General features: G+C 46.7%; 1 protein-coding gene across 2 annotated transcripts in view; it reads left to right on the plus strand.

The window, feature by feature from the left end:
• Nucleotides 1-17987, plus strand: part of COLGALT2 (collagen beta(1-O)galactosyltransferase 2) — a 148871-nt gene that overhangs the window by 89746 nt on the left and 41138 nt on the right. Inside the window, exons 3-4 of one of the 2 annotated variants that reach the window (XM_030205353.1) lie at nt 7932-8049; nt 17390-17524. In XM_030205353.1, coding sequence (XP_030061213.1) covers nt 7932-8049; nt 17390-17524 — 253 coding nt within the window. The remainder of the gene's footprint in view (nt 1-7931; nt 8050-17389; nt 17525-17987) is intronic. The other variant, XM_030205354.1, reaches the window with a different exon arrangement.

The following is a 17987-nucleotide window of genomic DNA, read 5'->3' on the forward strand; positions in this document are numbered from 1 at the left end:
CATCTAGTGTGTCCAACAAGATAAACTCATAGGATGTGATACTACATACATGTACTTAATCTTGATTTGTCCTTGCCATTCTCAGGGCATAGACCATAGAAGTTTGCCTGGTACTGTCGTTGTTCTCCAACTTCTGAAGTTGTCATCAAAGCCCCACTACAGCCCACCCAAATCTGTCCAGTCATGATCATAGCACAGACCATAGAAGTCTACCCAGCACTGGCTTTGCTTCCCAATTACTGATGTTGCTATCTAATTACTGCTCAGCTTGTTTGGTTCTATTCCTTCTAAACAGGATTCCTTTGTGTTTATCACACACACTTTTGAATTCCATTAGCATTTTCATTTCCACCACCTCCTGCGGGAGGGCATTCCAGGTATCTGCCACCCTCTCTGTGAAAAAGTACTTCTTGACATTATTTCTAACTTGACCCCCCTGCAACCTCAATTTATGCCTTCTAGTTCTGCCACCCTCCCATGCAGTATTATAGAATTTGGGGGATTCACACCTAATTTATATGTAAGGAATTATACCAGTTTTTAGTTGGTGTAAATCCTCTTGGATGCGGAACCCAGCACTACATACTATTCTATAAATGGTGCCTAACTCAGAACACTGTTACATAAGAATATAAGAAAGGCCATACCAGTGGCGTAGCCATACCTGACATTTTGGCTGGGCCCAGAGCTAATATGGGTGGGCACTAAATATAGATAGATAGATAGATAGATAGATAGATAGATAGATAGATAGATAGATAGATAGATAGATATACTACTACTACTTGACATTTCTAAAGCGCTACTAGGGTTACACTTGCTGTACAATTTAACATAGAAGGACAGTCCTTGCTCAAAGGAGCTTACAATCTAAAGGACAAATGTACAGTCAGTCAAATAGGGGCAGTCTAGATTTCCTGAAAGGTATAAAGGTTAGGTGCCGAAAGCAACATTGAAGAGGTGGGCTTTGAGCAAGGATTTAGATAGATAGATAGATAGATAGATAGATAGATAGATAGATAGATAGATAGATAGATAGATAGATAGATAGATAGATAGAGAGAGAGAGAGACATGAGTACTACAAACTAATGCCTTAGAATGCACTTGATGATAGATTTCTAAGTATTCTGCTCAACAGCTGCCCTGCGTCAACATAAACCACTTACTTAATGTGAAAAAAAAACCTATCATATTTTCCAAGATGGCCCTCAGTGCCTCCTCATTTCTCCATTCCTCCTACAGTTCACTTTTTTTGATATGACTTACATAAAGGTCTATTCTTTCCCCTTTTCTGCCATCTAATGCTGTACAAGGCAAAAACCTTTGGTTCAGTTTGCTTGTTTGTTTCAATCACCCATTTGCTTCTTTTACAGATTTTGAATTATTTGAATCATGTGGGTCAATTAAAATCAATGGGGAGGGCAATTTTTTCACTCTAACAGTGAGGGGTTTTAATCAATGTGTAGCCATACACCAAAAGTGGCATGAACAGACACCATGGTACCAATAGAAGGGCAAAAGGCACTAACAGTGGCATCCAGACCCCAAGCAAAAATATAGAAAAAGTATAGAATGAAAAACTATGTACTGATCTTAACTGACTGAAAATTATGATTTAAGATTTTAATAATGATTGTGGCACAAAATTTGGAAACAGCATTACCTGTTTCCTCCAGCTGTATCAGGGATCGGCTATGTCAGGAAAAAATAACCTCTCCCTTAAAATCTGACAGAAAATATAACAATCCTTGTGAACTTGCCAAATCTCAGAAACACTGGAGCAGCAGCTGGAGATGGGCAAAAGCAAAAAACATTTTGCTCATTTTACACAATATTTATTTTATTGTACTGGTCCAATTTTAAATCAAATATACACAACATAAAGCCGCTATGGCAGCCTGCCCCTACCATACAAACACAAAGATATTTACTCCATGGTTCCAAAAATTATTCATTACTAGAACATACTTTAAAAAAATGGACAAAGAATTACCTGGAAAATCCAAAAGTCTCTTGCTACAGGGCCTACGCTTCCAGCCACTGCAGGCTTGGTACAATCTGGGCCTCTATCTCAAATTAGATCAGGTAGTCTCGCAACCTCCAACCCTCAGTCTTGAATGAGCCGAGCGGAGCGAGAGCGAGGCTGAGCACGCTGCCGCGTACAGCCACGTCATCACGGTACCGCTACCGCGTAGGATGGATGGAGGGAACAACTATGACGCGCTGTGCGGCGATGCGATCTGCTGCTACAAATGCGTTTTTCAGCGCCGAGCCGAAGGTAGGCGGGCTGATGAGCCTGGAGAGATCAGCTGAGCCTGAGCTGGTGCCGTTTCTACCGTGGTCGCTTGGGTGGGCGGGCCTGAGGTGAAATTGGGTGGGCCTTGGCCCACCCGTAGCAATGCCCCTGGGCCATACTGAGTCAGACCAGTGGTCCATCTATACCAGTATCCTGCTTCCAATAGTAGCCAATCCAGGTCACAAGTACCTGGCAGAAACCCAAATAGTAGCAACATTCCGTGTAGAGCCCCAAAGAATAGCAATATTCTGGAATCCTAAAGAGTAACAAGATTCCAGGCAGAATCTCGAAACATTCCATGCTATCAATCCTGGGCAAGCAGTGGCTTCCTCCATGTCCATCTCAATAACAGACTATGGACTTTCCCTCCAGGAACTTGTCAAACCTTTTTAAAACCCAGATACGCTAACCACAATTATCACATCCTCTGGTAACGAGTTCTAGAACTTAACTATTCGCTGAGTGAAAAAATATTTCCTCCTATTTGTTTTAAAAGTATTTCCATATAACTTCATTGAGTGTCCTCTAGACTTTGTACTTTTTGAAGGAGTAAAATACCTTACCACAAGGTGTGCTCAGGTGTCCCACTGTAATTTTGGGATTGATGTGCACTACTCTAGCGCTAAAAAATAGATTTTATTTTTTTTGCGCTGGGGCTGGCGGGGGAGGGGGGGCAGAGAGTAGGCATGTTCTGTGTGAATCAGTTAGTGCAACTACATTGCCGCATGCTAACTGATTAGCACATGGTTAGTGCATGAGCCCTTACCGCCTACAAATTAGGTGGCATTAGAGGCTCATGCGCTAATGGGAAAATTAACATGTGTACAAAAAATGTGGGAGAGCAACCAAGGAAGCCAAAGACAGGAAGATGTACATCAATAAAATTTATTGAACACTTCACAGTGCGTGCAGAAGTCTGTTTAGACCAACGCGTCCACACTAGCAACAGTCTTTTTCAAGACTATTGTGCTACCTTTGAAAATTTCTCTTCATCATTTTTCAGAAACATCCTGTGTAAGAGACTCCTGATGCAGGCCTAAAGGCCGAAACACGATGTTGTGTTGAGTCTTTATACTTCAAATAAATCCGTTCACAGGATAAATCCCTCCTCTCAGTACCCTTCTCCACCACCGCCAACTCCAGGCTCCGCTCATTCTGCCTCGCCTCACCCTATGCTTGGAACAACCTTCCTGAACCCTTACGCCAAGCCCCCTCCCTGCCCGTCTTCAAGTCTTTGCTTAAAGCCCACCTCTTCAATGCTGCGTTCGGCACCTAACCCTTACCGTTCAGTGAATCCAGACTGCCCCAATTTGACTGCCCCTATCGGACCGACCGTTCACTTGTCTATTAGATTGTAAGCTCTTTGAGCAGGGACTGTCTCTCTTTGTTAAATTGTACAGCGCTGCGTAACCCTAGTAGCGCTCTAGAAATGTTAAGTAGTAGTAGTAGTAGTATCTTCCTGTCTTTGGCTTCCTTGGTCGCTCTCCCACTTTTTTTGTACTGTTGTATCTACCGTGGGGCGTTTTGAGTTCTCTGTCTTCTGGCGGATTTCTTCTTAAAATTAAGTAGAGGAGTGTGGTAGCCGTGTAGGAAAAATCTGCCAGGTAAGCACCGGTGCTACAAAAATAGAACATATTTTTGTAGTGCCGGAAATGGTGCGCACTAGGAGCAGGGCCGTGCCTAGGGTCTCTGGCGCCCCCCTGCAGACTATCAATTGGCGCCCCCCCCCCCCCCCGTGAAAATGATCAGGCCCCCCCCCCCCCCCCATGAAAATGATCGCTCACCACTTGCCACACTGAAAGGAATTGTCAGCAATATTCTTAGAAACAAATTGGTATACATTGCAAAATAAGATAGCAGATGTAAATTCTCAAAGTGGACATATTCCAAATGCTAAAATGAAAATAAAATGATTTTTTTTCTACCTTTGTTGTCTGGTGACTTTCTTTTTTCAATCATGCTGGTCCAGTATCTGATTCTGCTGCTATCTGTCCTCTTAACTCCATTTCCAGGGCTTCCTTTCCATTTATTTCTTTACTTTTCTCCTTTCTTCTTCATTTCTTGCTCTATATCCATTTCCAGCAATTTCTCCTCTCTCCCTGGGTCCTGCCCTCCCATCCATGTCCATTCTTGTCCCTCTCTGCCCTTCCCTCCTCCATCCATAGCCAGCAATCCTCCTCTCTCCCCTCCCCTTCCAGCAATTTGTCCTCTCCCTGGGCCCTGCCCTCCCATCGATGCCTCTCTGCCCTCCCATCCATGCCTCTCTGCCCTTCCCTCCGCGCCCTGGGGCCTTTAAATCTTTTACTTCTGGTCGCAGCAGCGTCAGTGAAAGCGGAGCGCTGCCGACATCTCCCTTCCCTTTGCGCTCTTGGTTCCCTCAGTGTCCGCCTTCTTCTGACGTCAGAAGAAGGCGGGACACTGAGGGAACCAACGAGTGCAAGGGAAGGGAGACGTCGGCAGCAGTGGCGTAGCTAGGGTAGTTGACACCCGGGGCCGGTCATTTTTTTAACACCCCCCCCCCCCCCCAAATCCAGTACTAGGCATACCGAGAATACAAAACACGACCTATAGAGCAATTTTACCATACCATAAGCAGTCGTTTCTATGAGTCACACAAGGAAAAGGAAAGCATCTTAAGCACTACAGTGAGCACTAGAACATCAATTCACCTATTGTAAAACGAAACCAGACAGAATAGTACAGATCGTCGATCCTGCACAGTCAATGCCAACTGAAAGCCATGTCTTTTTCACAAACACAGATACACCCTAATCCACTATAGAATAAGTAATCATAAACTTTCTATTTAGACAAAAATTAAACTGAACCCCCAATGCCAGACTCTGCATACAATGCAACGCCACAGAAACAGAAAATGTCTCCTAGTACTGTGCAAAATATAAAGACAGCAGATGTAAATTTGAAAAAACTAACAAATACCAATCACCACTTTACAAATTAACAAATAGAAATAAAACAAATACAGAAAATAAAATAATACCATTTTATTGGACTAATACATTTAACTTCCAGAGGCCAAAATCTCCTTCCTCAGGTCAATACAGTATAGTGCTGTTACAGTATCCTATCCTGATCTGAGGAAGGGGGTTTTGTTCTCTGAAAGTTAAGTCAAAATGTATTAAAATTAGTCCAATAAAAAGATTACCTTATTTACATGTTCTATTTATAAACATTTATTAACACAGCTAAAATACTATATCCTAAAGCTTCTGTCTCCCACCCAGTCCCTTCTGCCCATCCGAGTCCCCCTCACCCCATCTGTCTCCCACCCAGTCCCTTCTGCCCATCTGAGTCCCCCTCACCCCATCTGTCTCCCACCCAGTCCCTTCTGCTATCCAAGTGCCCCCACCCTCACCCCATTTGTCTCCCACCCAGTCCCTTCTGCTATCCATGTGCCCCCCCACCCTCACCCCCACCCCCACCCTCACCCCATCTGTCTCCCACCCAGTCCCTTCTGCCCATCCGAGTCCCCCTCACCCCATCTGGCTCCCACCCAGTCCCTTCTGCTATCCAAGTGCCCCCCACCCTCACCCTGTCTCCCACCCAGTCCCTTCTGCCCATCCGAGTCCCCCTCACCTCATCTGTCTCCCACCCAGTCCCTTCTGCTATCCAAATGCCCCCCACCCTCACCCCATCTGTCTCCCACCCAGTCCCTTCTGCCCATCCGAGTCCCCCTCACCCCATCTGGCTCCCACCCAGTCCCTTCTGCTATCCAAGTGCCCCCCACCCTCACCCCATCTGTCTCCCACCCAGTCCCTTCTGCCCATCCGAGTCCCCCTCACCCCATCTGTCTCCCACCTAGTCCCTTCTGCTATCCAAGTGCCCTCCACCCTCACCCCATCTGTCTCCCACCCAGTCCCTTCTGCCCATCCGAGTCCCCCTCACCCCATCTGGCTCCCACCCAGTCCCTTCTGCTATCCAAGTGCCCCTCACTCTCACCCCATCTGTCTCCCACCCAGTCCCTTCTGCCCATCCGAGTCCCCCTCACCCCATCTGTGTCCCACCCAGTCCCTTCTGCTATCCAAGTGCCCCCCACCCTCACCCTATCATCTGTCTCCCACCCAGTCCCTTCTGCCCATCCGAGTCCCCCTCACCCCATCTGGCTCCCACCCAGTCCCTTCTGCTATCCAAGTGCCCCCCACCCTCACCCCATCTGTCTCCCACCCAGTCCCTTCTGCCCATCCGAGTCCCCCTCACCCCATCTGGCTCCCACCCAGTCCCTTCTGCTATCCAAGTGCCCCCACCCTCACCCCATTTGTCTCCCACCCAGTCCCTTCTGCTATCCATGTGCCCCCCCACCCTCACCCCCACCCCCACCCTCACCCCATCTGTCTCCCACCCAGTCCCTTCTGCCCATCCGAGTCCCCCTCACCCCATCTGGCTCCCACCCAGTCCCTTCTGCTATCCAAGTGCCCCCCACCCTCACCCTGTCTCCCACCCAGTCCCTTCTGCCCATCCGAGTCCCCCTCACCTCATCTGTCTCCCACCCAGTCCCTTCTGCTATCCAAATGCCCCCCACCCTCACCCCATCTGTCTCCCACCCAGTCCCTTCTGCCCATCCGAGTCCCCCTCACCCCATCTGGCTCCCACCCAGTCCCTTCTGCTATCCCAGTGCCCCCCACCCTCACCCCATCTGTCTCCCACCCAGTCCCTTCTGCCCATCCGAGTCCCCCTCACCCCATCTGTCTCCCACCCAGTCCCTTCTGCTATCCGAGTCCCCCCCACCTTCACCCCATCTGTCCCCCACCCTCACCCTGCCTCGTCTTCTCCCTGCCACCCGGTCTTTAAAAATAAATTGCCGACGCGATAGGGAGCGCAGCACCTCTTGTGCAAGTAAAAGAAGCGGATCCGATCATCTCATTGGGCCTTCCTTCACTGTCCCGCCCTAGAGGAAATAGGAAGTTGCGTCAGAGGAGGGCGGGACAGTGAGGGAAGGCCCAATGAGATGATCGGATCCGCTTCTTTTACTTGCACACGAAGTGCTGCGCTCGCTATTCGCGTCGGCAATTTATTTTTAAAGGGCTGGTGCGGGGGAGGGGCTGCCAGGAAGAAGAGCAGCGGGAGCGGCGGCACCCCCCTTTTTTATGACACTCGGGGCGGACCGCCCCCACCGCCCCGCCCTTGCTGGTCGGCAGCGCTTTCACTGACGCTGCTGCGACCCAGGTGAAATATTTAAAGGCCTTTGCGGCGCGGGGCAAGGGTAAGCACCGCGGCGGCGCCCTCCAGAGGTGGGCGCCCCCCTGCGGCGCTTACCTCGCTTACCGCATCGGCACGGCCCTGACTAGGAGTGGGAACTACTGCTAGGCTCCTGCAGTAGCCGGGCGGTTGTTCCAGATTCCTGTGCTGCAAGCCTTTTGCCACACGCCAACCCTTTAGTAAAAGGTCCCCTAGATGTGATTATATTGATTCTACAAACCCATAAAGATGCTAACGAGGTTGCATATCTCATTAATGATAATGAGATAGTTAATGTAATTTATACGGATAGATATGTTCAGTAGACACCAGGCATGACAGTGAACCTCGATACTGTAGATTGGTCACGCAAATAAACGTTTGCTCATGTGGTGTTATAGTTTAATGACCACAAAAGTTGCTGAATTGTTTTCCAGGTCTTACCTTGATGAAATTGGACCAAAGCACTGGACAAATTCAAGGTTTACTCATGTGATGAAACTCAGGCAAGCTGCACTACGAACAGCAAGAGAGAAGTGGGCAGACTACATCTTGGTAAATTAACTTTATTTATAAGTGCAACTTATGTACTGCATTTACCTTGGATTCTATATATGGCGCCCAAACTTGCAGCGCAGATCCAAGATGTGTGCGCAAGAAAATTGATTAACGAGCCATTAACTATCAATTGATTGACTTTAATCAATTATTGAAGTTAATTGGCACTAATTTGGTTTTTCGCACACCTGCCTTCTCCTATTCTATAACCATGCACCTAAATCCCATAGCGTACAGCTCAAAGGGGGCATGATCAAGGCAGGTGCATGGGCGGAGCAGAGGCATGCCAAAAAGTTGCATGCAGTGTTATAGAATAGCGCCATTTATGCTCCAAATGCTGGCATTTACACCAAGTTTCAGCTGGCATAAATACCGGCGCTCAACTTTACACGTGAGAATCAGCTCTAAGCGCTATTCTCTATAGTTCACCCTTTATAGAATTGTGCTTAGCTCCAGTTTTTTTCAGGTGCTGATTTATAGAATTCTTGCTTAAAGTGCAAGGGGAGGGAGAAACAGCCTGGATGCGAGATGGTCCATAGACGGATTCACATCCCAAGGCCCACTCATAACGCTTATTTCTCCTGATCCTCTCTCCTCTTTGCTCTCTGCATTCACACTCTTATCCAATAGCTCTTTCCAGAGTGAAGGGACTTCCAAAATGAATAAAATAGATAAATGGTACCTTTTTTATTGGACTAACAATACAATTTTCAACTTGCTTTCAAAGGCAAGACAGTATGAGCAAAAGATGACAATAACAGAATATATATGTGAAACATAAAAGCAGTCCAATGACAGTTTCAAGGGGAAAAGTAGGGACGAGGGATGCAGAGGGAGAAAGAAGCAAAGAGATAGATGGGTGTTCAGAAGGTTGCATACGGTATATTTTTATGGTTTATATTGTGATAGGAAACCCAGATATTTGCCAAGTCTTTTCTTGTTGATGTTGAAGTACTTTAGCATTTTAACTTCAAAAGTCTTACGTTTGTGGATTTTTAAAAATATATGTTTATTGAGAATCCAAGAACTACAAAGCACCAAGCACAACAAACACTTCTAGAAAAATACCATATTTGTGCAGTGCATGAAACACAAACAAAATAATAAACCAATTCATCATGGCCTGATAACAGCTTTGCAGCAAATTTAGCAAAGGCATTCCTCTTCTCCTGATCTAATTTTCTTATTATTACCCCTTAACCTATACCTCCCCCCACCCTGCACCATTTAGGAAAAAGCCCTGTGCAGTTTGAGAGGAACTACAGATTCAGACTTTGGGGGTCCTTTTACCAAGATGTGCTGAAAAATGGCCTGTGCTAATGTAGGCGCCTGTTTTGGAAGCGTGCAGATCCATTTTTCAGCGCACATGTAAAAAAATGCCTTCTTAAAATTTTGGCCAAAAAAATAACGTACGGCAAAATGAAAATGAGTGCGCATCCATTTTGGGTCTGAGACCTTACCTCCACCCATTGACTTAGCGATAAGGTCTCATTCGTTATCCGTGCGGTAATGGTCTACTTGCATAGAATTCCTTTTACCAGGCAGTTAGCGCTGCATGCCGGAAAATAAAAATTATTTTCCAGCGCATGTAGTGGATGCACTTAAAAAAATGAAATTACCGCCCAGGCCACGTGGTAGCTGGGCGATAATTCCAAATTGGTACACGTAGGGCACATGCAGTCGCCTATGCGGCTTAGTAAAAGGGCCCATAGGTGTATGTACTTGGCTGAGGAGTCAAAGGGGCAAAACTACCATCTGTGGGATTATGACTGAGCGCCTCTGTCAGAAACCCCCCTAAACATAATGATACTGCAGCACTGTAGAGCCTTGGTGGCCAGGAATAGCTGGCCACCACTGGCCAGCAGGTGGAGCTGCCCACCTTGGGACCAGAGCGTAGACAGAAGGAAGCTGCATTTTTTTCCCAGACCGCACTGCACGTTTGTGGGAAGCCTGGTGCTAAGTCATTTGTACACGACCCTTAGACTTCTCATCTCACCAGCAAGCGTAAATTTTCAGGAAGAATTGTTTTAATGTTTTCTTAGTATTCTGAGCAGAAGGTCATCGATGCAGTGCTCTGGTCCTGAAAGATGCTCACCAACAGAAGCGCTGCCTTGGTTTGTCTCAGGGGCAGTGTCTTCAAATAGATTCGTTTTGTGCATACCATGATAGTAATGAACCTCGCTGACAGCGGCGTACTGAGGGCGGGACGGTGGGGGCGGTCTGCCCTGGATGCACGTTGCAGGAGGGGTGCAGGGAGCAGCTGTGCGGCTGTCGGCTCCACCGGTTCCCTGCTCCCTCTGCTACTTCCTGTTCCGGGGCAGAGGGAACAGGGAACCGGTGGAGCCGACAGCTGCTGCTCCCAGCACCCCAGTAGGTAAGAAGAATGCACTAGGGGTGGGGGTTTGGAGGTGATGCGCCAGGGGAGGGGGACAACGCTGCACCGGGGGGGGGGGGGGGGTGCGCAGCGGCGATCTGCCCTGGTTGATAGCCAACCATGGAACACCACTGCTCACTGCTAAGCCAAGGTATATAAAGTATGATCTAAGTCTCTCAAAATGCTCACTGTGTGGTGTCTGTAGTGGTGCCTGTGTGAGTTGCTTCTTGTCTTTAGCATCTGACTCGTCTGCCCAATATAATCATCCTTCCTCACATTGTCTGCATTGAAGAGTATGAGTAGGATCCCTTTATAATGAATATTTCTCCCAATTGGGAAAATGTGGGGGCCTGTGATCATGGGCGTAGATTGGGGGGGGGGGGCGAGGGGGGCATTGCCCCCCCCAAACGAGTCGCACCGGCGAACTGGCGGGGCTTAATTGTGTCTTCCCCGCCGGCGCTGCCTCAGTCCCTGACTCCCTGCAGCATTTTTGTCCGTCGCCGTCAGCGCTGCCATTCATTCTCACAGGCAGCCTCGTTTCCGCTCCCCTTTGCCGCTTCCACTCCTCCGACCGGCTCTCTCTGATGCACTTCCTGTTAAACAGGAAGTGCATCAGAGAGAGCCGGAGGACGCGGCAAAGGGGAGCGGGAACGAGGCTGCCTGTGAGAATGAATGGCAGCGCTGACGGCGACGGACAAAAATGCTGCAGGGAGTCAGGGACTGAGGCAGCGCCGGCGAGGAAGAGCGAGGCAGCATGCTGGCTGGTGGCAGGGAGAGACAGTCACAGGAGCACTGTTGAGGTGATGGGGTAATGCTAGGTAGAGGTGAGCGAGAGAGGTGGGGAATGTTGGTGGGAGGAGATGCATGGGGGAGAGAGAGGGAGAAATAATACTGGATGTGGAGGAGGGAGGGAGGGACTGCAAGAGAAAAGGGGAAATGTTGGAACATGGAAGTGGGAGGGAGGGAGACAGAGAGAGATGCTGTATGGGGATGGGAGAGATGCTAAAAGGGGAAGGAAGAGAACGAAAGAGATAGATGTTGGGCCTAGGGTGCAAGGAAGGGAGATACTGAGAGTGATGTGGGCAATGAGAGAGAAGAAGGAGGGAAGAGAGGTTGTACATGGGGATGGATGAGAGGGAGGGATAGATATACATTAGAGGGGAAAGAGAAAAAGAGGGAGATTGTGGATCCAGGGACAGAAGGGAGTGAGGGAGAAATGCTGGACAATTGGAGGGAGGGGAGAGAGAGAGGAAGAAATGCTGGACCACAGGGAGGGGGGGGGGGGCTGGAAGATACTGGGGTGTGGATGTGTGTGTGGAAGGGACAGGGAGATATTAGGCTATAAGGGGAGAAAGGGAGCAGGCGTGCTGGGCTAGAAGGTTGGAGGGAGGAAGATGCTGCAAATGGTGGAACTATTTGGGAGAGGCCAAAGGGAAGGTGGGAAGGAAACAAATGAGAGGATGATAGTGATGGGGGGGGGGCAGAAATGTGGTAATGGAGAGTTGATTAAAGATGAAAGGAAATGGAAGGTTGGAGGAAGGACTGAGAAGAGGAATGGGGCAGCTAGTGGGTGAGAGAAGGAAATGGAATTTGATAGCTGAAAACTAAAAAGGAGAAGGATGAGGACGAGGGTGAAATTTAAGTGAACAGAGAGGCAGCAAAGAAAAAAAAACAGAGGAAACAGCTAAAAAAGAAATAATGTGTCAAAGGTAGGTGTAGTGAAGGAATGGAATAAGACAGGAGAGAAGAGAAAAGACAAATGGACAGCAAGCAGTTGAAGGAGAATTAGCAGAAAGACAGGAAAAGAGGAAACTGGAACCAGCATGATGGAACAGTAAAATGTCCAGACAACAAAGGTACAAAAAAGTATTTTATTTTGAATCTATTAAATGGAATATCAAATGGAAAGAAGACACTGCATAAAACAGAAGACACTGGGACCAAAGCGAATAGAAAAACTAAATGATCAAACAACAAAGGTAGAAAAAAGTATTTTATTCAGAATTTATTAATTGGAATATGTCAGCTTTCTGTGAAATTTTGCATGTAAGTTTCAATTTTTCTGGTATTGCTGCATGCTGAGTCTGACATCGAGTTAACTTTCCAGTTCAGTATTTTGCCTTCATATTTTTTGCTTTCTAGTTCCTTGTGTCATGTCTGTTGTGTCATGTGTTTTTCACGAGGTAGTGTATTGGTGTTTTAGAGCCTGGTGTAATTACAGTTCTGCCTTTTCACGCATAAGGTTGCAGCTCGTCCTGTCCTTGGAATTAGTGCTGTTATGGTTTAGTAAGGTTATGAGTGTGTTTTTGCACAAGTTTGTGTATAGTGTGTTGCAGTGGAGAGATTGTGTGTTGGCTTTACTGAGGTGGCACCAAAACATCAGAAAGGGTGTAGAGCGTAAATCATGACACACTACCTCTTGAAGGATCTACATATAGAGCTTATGCATTTCTAAGGTCAACACTGGCATGGTATGGGAAAAGGGGTGGGGAAATACTACTGGAGTGGAAGAAGGAAAGAAGGAAGGGAGAAAGAGCTGGCTTGATATCTCATACATATTCATTATGGTTATTCCCAAAAAAAGCCAGCTTTTTTTCCCTTCCTTCCTTCCTCCATATTAGCATATTCATTTGCATATGTATATATGCAAATGAATATGCTAATATGCTCCGCCCCATCCTTTGCCCCCCCCAAATGAAACAGTCAAACTACGCCTATGCCTGTGATAGGTTCTAGCCACTGTGTTATTTCTAGCAAAAAAGGTGCCGGTACTCAAATGCCAGGCCACCCTTCAGGGGTGGAGTGATCACTGAGGGATCCACCCCACAATGGCTAGGCCCCCTGCAACCAGTCACAGAATTTGTGACAAGGCAGAATTGGTGTGTTGAGCCTGAGCTCTTTCATTAAAACTTGGGGTCCATGGGTCAATTTTAGCAGACAATGGAAAAGGTGCTGGTACTCAGTACCCCCAAGCACCCCCTCAAAAAAAGCCCTGGTTCTAGCACAATTTACAGCTTGATATATTGCAGGGATCAGTGCTATTTTTTTTTTTTTGAGTGTCTGCTGGAAGCTTGCTTTTCACTCATTTTTGCTTCAGATGTGGTGGTTGTTGGAAGGCCAGCATTGGTGAAATTGCGAATAACTCTTTTCAGTTAATTCATCCTCTTGGAGCAGTGGCTGGAGATCTTAGGTTTTTTCAGTTCCCTCACAGCTAGCTAGTTATGAATTTACAAAAAAAGACCTTTGATTGGTAGATTGGGCATACTTAGGGCCCTGTTCACTAAGACCGCTAGCATTTTTAGTGCACGCCTAGAATTAGCACACGCTAAACGCTAGAGACACCCATATATTTCTATGGGTGTGTTTAGTGTGTGCTAATGTTTAGCGTGCGCTAAAAACCCTAGCACACCCTTAGCGCAGCTTAGTAAACAGGGCCCTTAATCAGAAGAGTTACAGCTTCTCTGGTAATTTTATGCAGGTCACACCAGGGGCGTAGCTACGTGGGGCCACGGGGGCATGGGCCCCCACAGATTAAGCCCTGGCCCCCTCTACATTTTACCCCCGCCCCTCCACCGCATCATGAGGTACCTTGTTTGCTGGCGGGGGTCCCCAATCCCCGCCAGCCGAAGAGTCTTCTTCCGCGCCAGTCGACTCCGGCGCTTTCGTTGTGTGATCATCTGTTTCTTACGCCTTACGTCCTGCACAATGCATGTAGCCCCGTGCAGGACGTAAGGCGTCAGAAACAGATGATCACACAACGAAAGCGCCGGAGTCGACCGGCGCTGAAGAAGACTCTTTGGCTGGCGGGGATTAGGGACCCCCACCAGCAAACAAGGTACCTGATGGGGCGGCAGGGGGGGGGGTTGCCGTTGCGGCGGCAGGGGGGGTTGCAGTTGCTGCGGTGGGGGGGGCGGCGGGGTGAGGTGGCTAAACAGTGCCCCCCACCTCGGGCTCTGGCTCCCCTCCCGCCGAGGTCTGGCTACATCCCTGGGTCACACATTTAGGGCCCTGTTTACTAAGGTACATTAGCGTTTATAGCTTTTAGCATGCACTAGTTGTGTAGATGGCCATAGAAATGTTATGGGCATCTACACGGTTAACATGCACTAAAAACGCTAATGTGCCTCCAGTGCATCTTAGTAAACAGGGCCCTTAAATTGTTCTGCACATAAGCCTGGTTTTATGCATGGAAAAGGCCTTTCATAAAATTGTATAGTTGTGTACATTCATTTAGGTGTACACAACATGAGTAGGTATTCCCAAAGGTAGTTTGGATATAGAAGAGCTGAATTTGCAATATGCCATGCTTTTATTTTGAGTCCTGGACTATTGCAACTCCTTCTATGAAGGCCTTCCATCTAGTACAGTAAGCCCTGTTGAAAACGTGATGGCTCAAATTTTTTTTGGGGGGGGGGAGGAGGGAGGAGACAAGATGAGGAACAGCCTGTTGTTTGCAATTTAAGCTACTGCTGTTAATTTTTAAAGCATTACTTTCAGGGTTAGTTACAGAATTGCAATCATTATTATCCAGACATACACTCACAAATGTGTTGCAAGCATATTATTCAACTAGGTTCGACTCCGCAGTTAACCATGTGGTACGGTTAGTGGTGAGCCAAGCGAGAATTATTTTGGCAGTAGATACTCAGTTATGGACTATGCACCCAGTTGAATTTTCCCAAAAACAGAATCATTTAAAACTTTGTAAATGTTTGTTTGAAGACTTATTTTTCAGGTTAGCCTATCTAGATGTAGCAGTGTACGTTTTAGTTTTATTGGTATTTCAACAGTGTACATTGTTAATATTTCTTATTTATATATTTGTTTTATAAATGCTGTCAATGTTCGTTGTATGTTACTTTGAAATGTAATGATTTAGTGGGATATAAATGAAGTTAAAAAAAAAAGAATAAATGCAGTATTCAACTTACAAGAGTAAAAAGATTACGTGCTTGTCTGACATTGCTGTCTGGATGTCTCAACGCCACCTGAAATTAAGCATGACCAAAACCGAGCTTCTCATTTTCCCCCCAAACCCACCTCCCCACTCCCCCCGTTTTCTATTTCTGTTGATGGCTCTCTCATTCTCCCTGTCTTTTCAGCTCGAAACCTTGGGGTCATCTTTGACTCTTCTCTCTCCTTCTCTACTCATATCCAGCAGATCGCCAAGACCTGTCGTTTCTTTCTTTACAACATCCGTAAAATCCGCCCCTTTCTTTCCGAGCACTCTACCAAAACCCTCATCCACACCCTTGTCACCTCTCGTTTAGACTACTGCAATCTGCTTCTTGCTGGCCTCCCACTTAGTCACCTCTCCCCTCTCCAATCGGTTCAAAACTCTGCTGCTCGTCTCGTCTTCCGCCAGAGTCGCTTTACTCATACTACCCCTCTCCTCGCTTCACTGGCTCCCTATCCGTTTTCGAATCCTGTTCAAACTTCTTCTACTAACCTATAAATGTACTCACTCTGCTGCTCCCCAGTATCTCTCCATACTCGTCCTTCCCTACACCCCTTCCCGTGCACTCCGCTCCATGGATAAATCCTTCCTATCTGTTCCCTTCTCCACTACTGCCAACTCCAGACTTCGTGCCTTCTGTCTCGCTGCACCCTATGCCTGGAATAAACTTCCTGAGCCCCTACGTCTTGCCCCATCCTTGGCCACCTTTAAATCTAGACTGAAAGCCCACCTCTTTCACATTGCTTTTGACTTGTAACCACTTGTAACTACTCGCCTCCACCTACCCTCCTCGCCTCCTTCCTGTACACATTAATTGATTTGATTTGCTTACTTTATTTTTTGTCTATTAGAGCAGGGACTGTCTTTCTTCTATGTTTGTGTACGCCTTGTAGCGCTTTAGAAATGCTAAATAGTAGTAGTAGTAGTAATGACCCTGGTAGCTTCTTTGCTCTCTAGCAATGCAGCTCACAGGAACATGATATAAACAAGAACAGAACAATCGGGTGTCCCATGCTGTCTTCCACTGTAAGTTCTCCCAGGAGTCATTGTTCTAAAGAGCCTTAGAATTCTCCATCCCGTGTTGTTTCAAGAGAGCTACAAATTAGGAGCAAGCGCGTCTTTCAGTTGGATTAATTCCATTTTAGCAGCATGCTTATCTTCCACATCAAAACTTTTCTGCTTAACCTCTGCTATCCATTTTCCAAACAATGTGTATGGGACGCACACAGGACCATTTTTCAGCACATCTGCAAAAAAGGCCTTTTAATTTTTTTGGCCGAAAATGGACCTGCAGCAAAATGAAAATTGGCGCACGTCCATTTTGGGCCTGAGACCTTACCGACACCCATTCACTTAGCAGTAAGGTCTCACGTGTTAAGTGGGCGGTAATCGTCAATGCGCATAGGTGCCGCGGCGGCTTAGTAAAACGGCCCCAATGTAATTGATACATTGAGGGTCTCTTTTACAAAGCCGCATTAACGATTCCCATGTGGCAAATGAGAGGAAGCCAATAGGAATTGAATGGGCTTCCTCTCATTTGCCACGCAGGATTCTCTAGTGCGGCTTTGTAAAAGAAGCCCTAACTTCTTCAGTTTTGCTGTAGAGTTTTCCAGTTTCATGTCAAAGGTTTAAATTATTGCCCGGTGACTTCTGTGATAAGCTCCTTCACTTCTGCTCCCAGCATATACATGACTTCCTCTCAGTGGTCCTCATCATCGTGTCTTTTGTTTTATTGCTGTAGAGGTCATGCCACTGATTTTTGCTCATCTGCACAAACTAGGGAAATCTAGAGAATTACATATCCAGATCTTTCAGTTTTCAAAGGGTCTGATTCCAGCTGATTGAGAAACTTAGAGATGGACAGCCCAGGAGCAGAAAAAAAGCATGCCCTATTTCCATTCACCGCATCATGTGGCCTCTATTCCTGTGCTTAAGTGGCCCCTCATGACTACCACATTACTTCATTTGATGCTGATAAAACCTGTTCACCTGTGTTTATTTCTCAGTTTGTTGATGCAGACAATTTCCTGACCAACCATCAGACGCTGAATTTAATGATAGCAGAAAACAAGACAATAGTGGCACCTATGCTGGAGTCTCGAGGTCTCTACTCCAATTTCTGGTGTGGAATGACACCTCTGGTAAGAGATAAGTACATACAGTAAGTACAAAGTATTGCCTTACTGGGACAGACCGAAGGTCCATCAAGCCCAGCATCCTGTTATCCAACAGTGGCCAAGCCAGGTCACAAGTACCTGGCAAGATCCCAAAACAGTGCAATACATTTCATGCTGCTTATTCTAGAAATAGGCAGTGGATTTTCCCCAAGTCCATTTTAATAATGGTCTATGGACTTTAGGAAGCCATCCAAACTTTTTAAATCCTGCTAAGCTAATTGCTTTACTACATTCTCTGGCAACGAATTCCAGAGTTTAATACACGTTGAGTCATATTCCGCATCATTTCATAGAATGTAAATTACTAGTGTAATAAGTTCTTCACATTTTATATGTTTGTAGTGCTTGAGAGCATAGTACATCGCTCTTCAGATCTTGGAATATGTATATCCCCCAATGTGGGTAAAGAAAAATCTTGGAATATGTA

This window comes from Microcaecilia unicolor, chromosome 6 (genome assembly GCF_901765095.1).
Source record: "Microcaecilia unicolor chromosome 6, aMicUni1.1, whole genome shotgun sequence".
NCBI classification, from domain to species: Eukaryota; Metazoa; Chordata; class Amphibia; order Gymnophiona; family Siphonopidae; genus Microcaecilia; species Microcaecilia unicolor.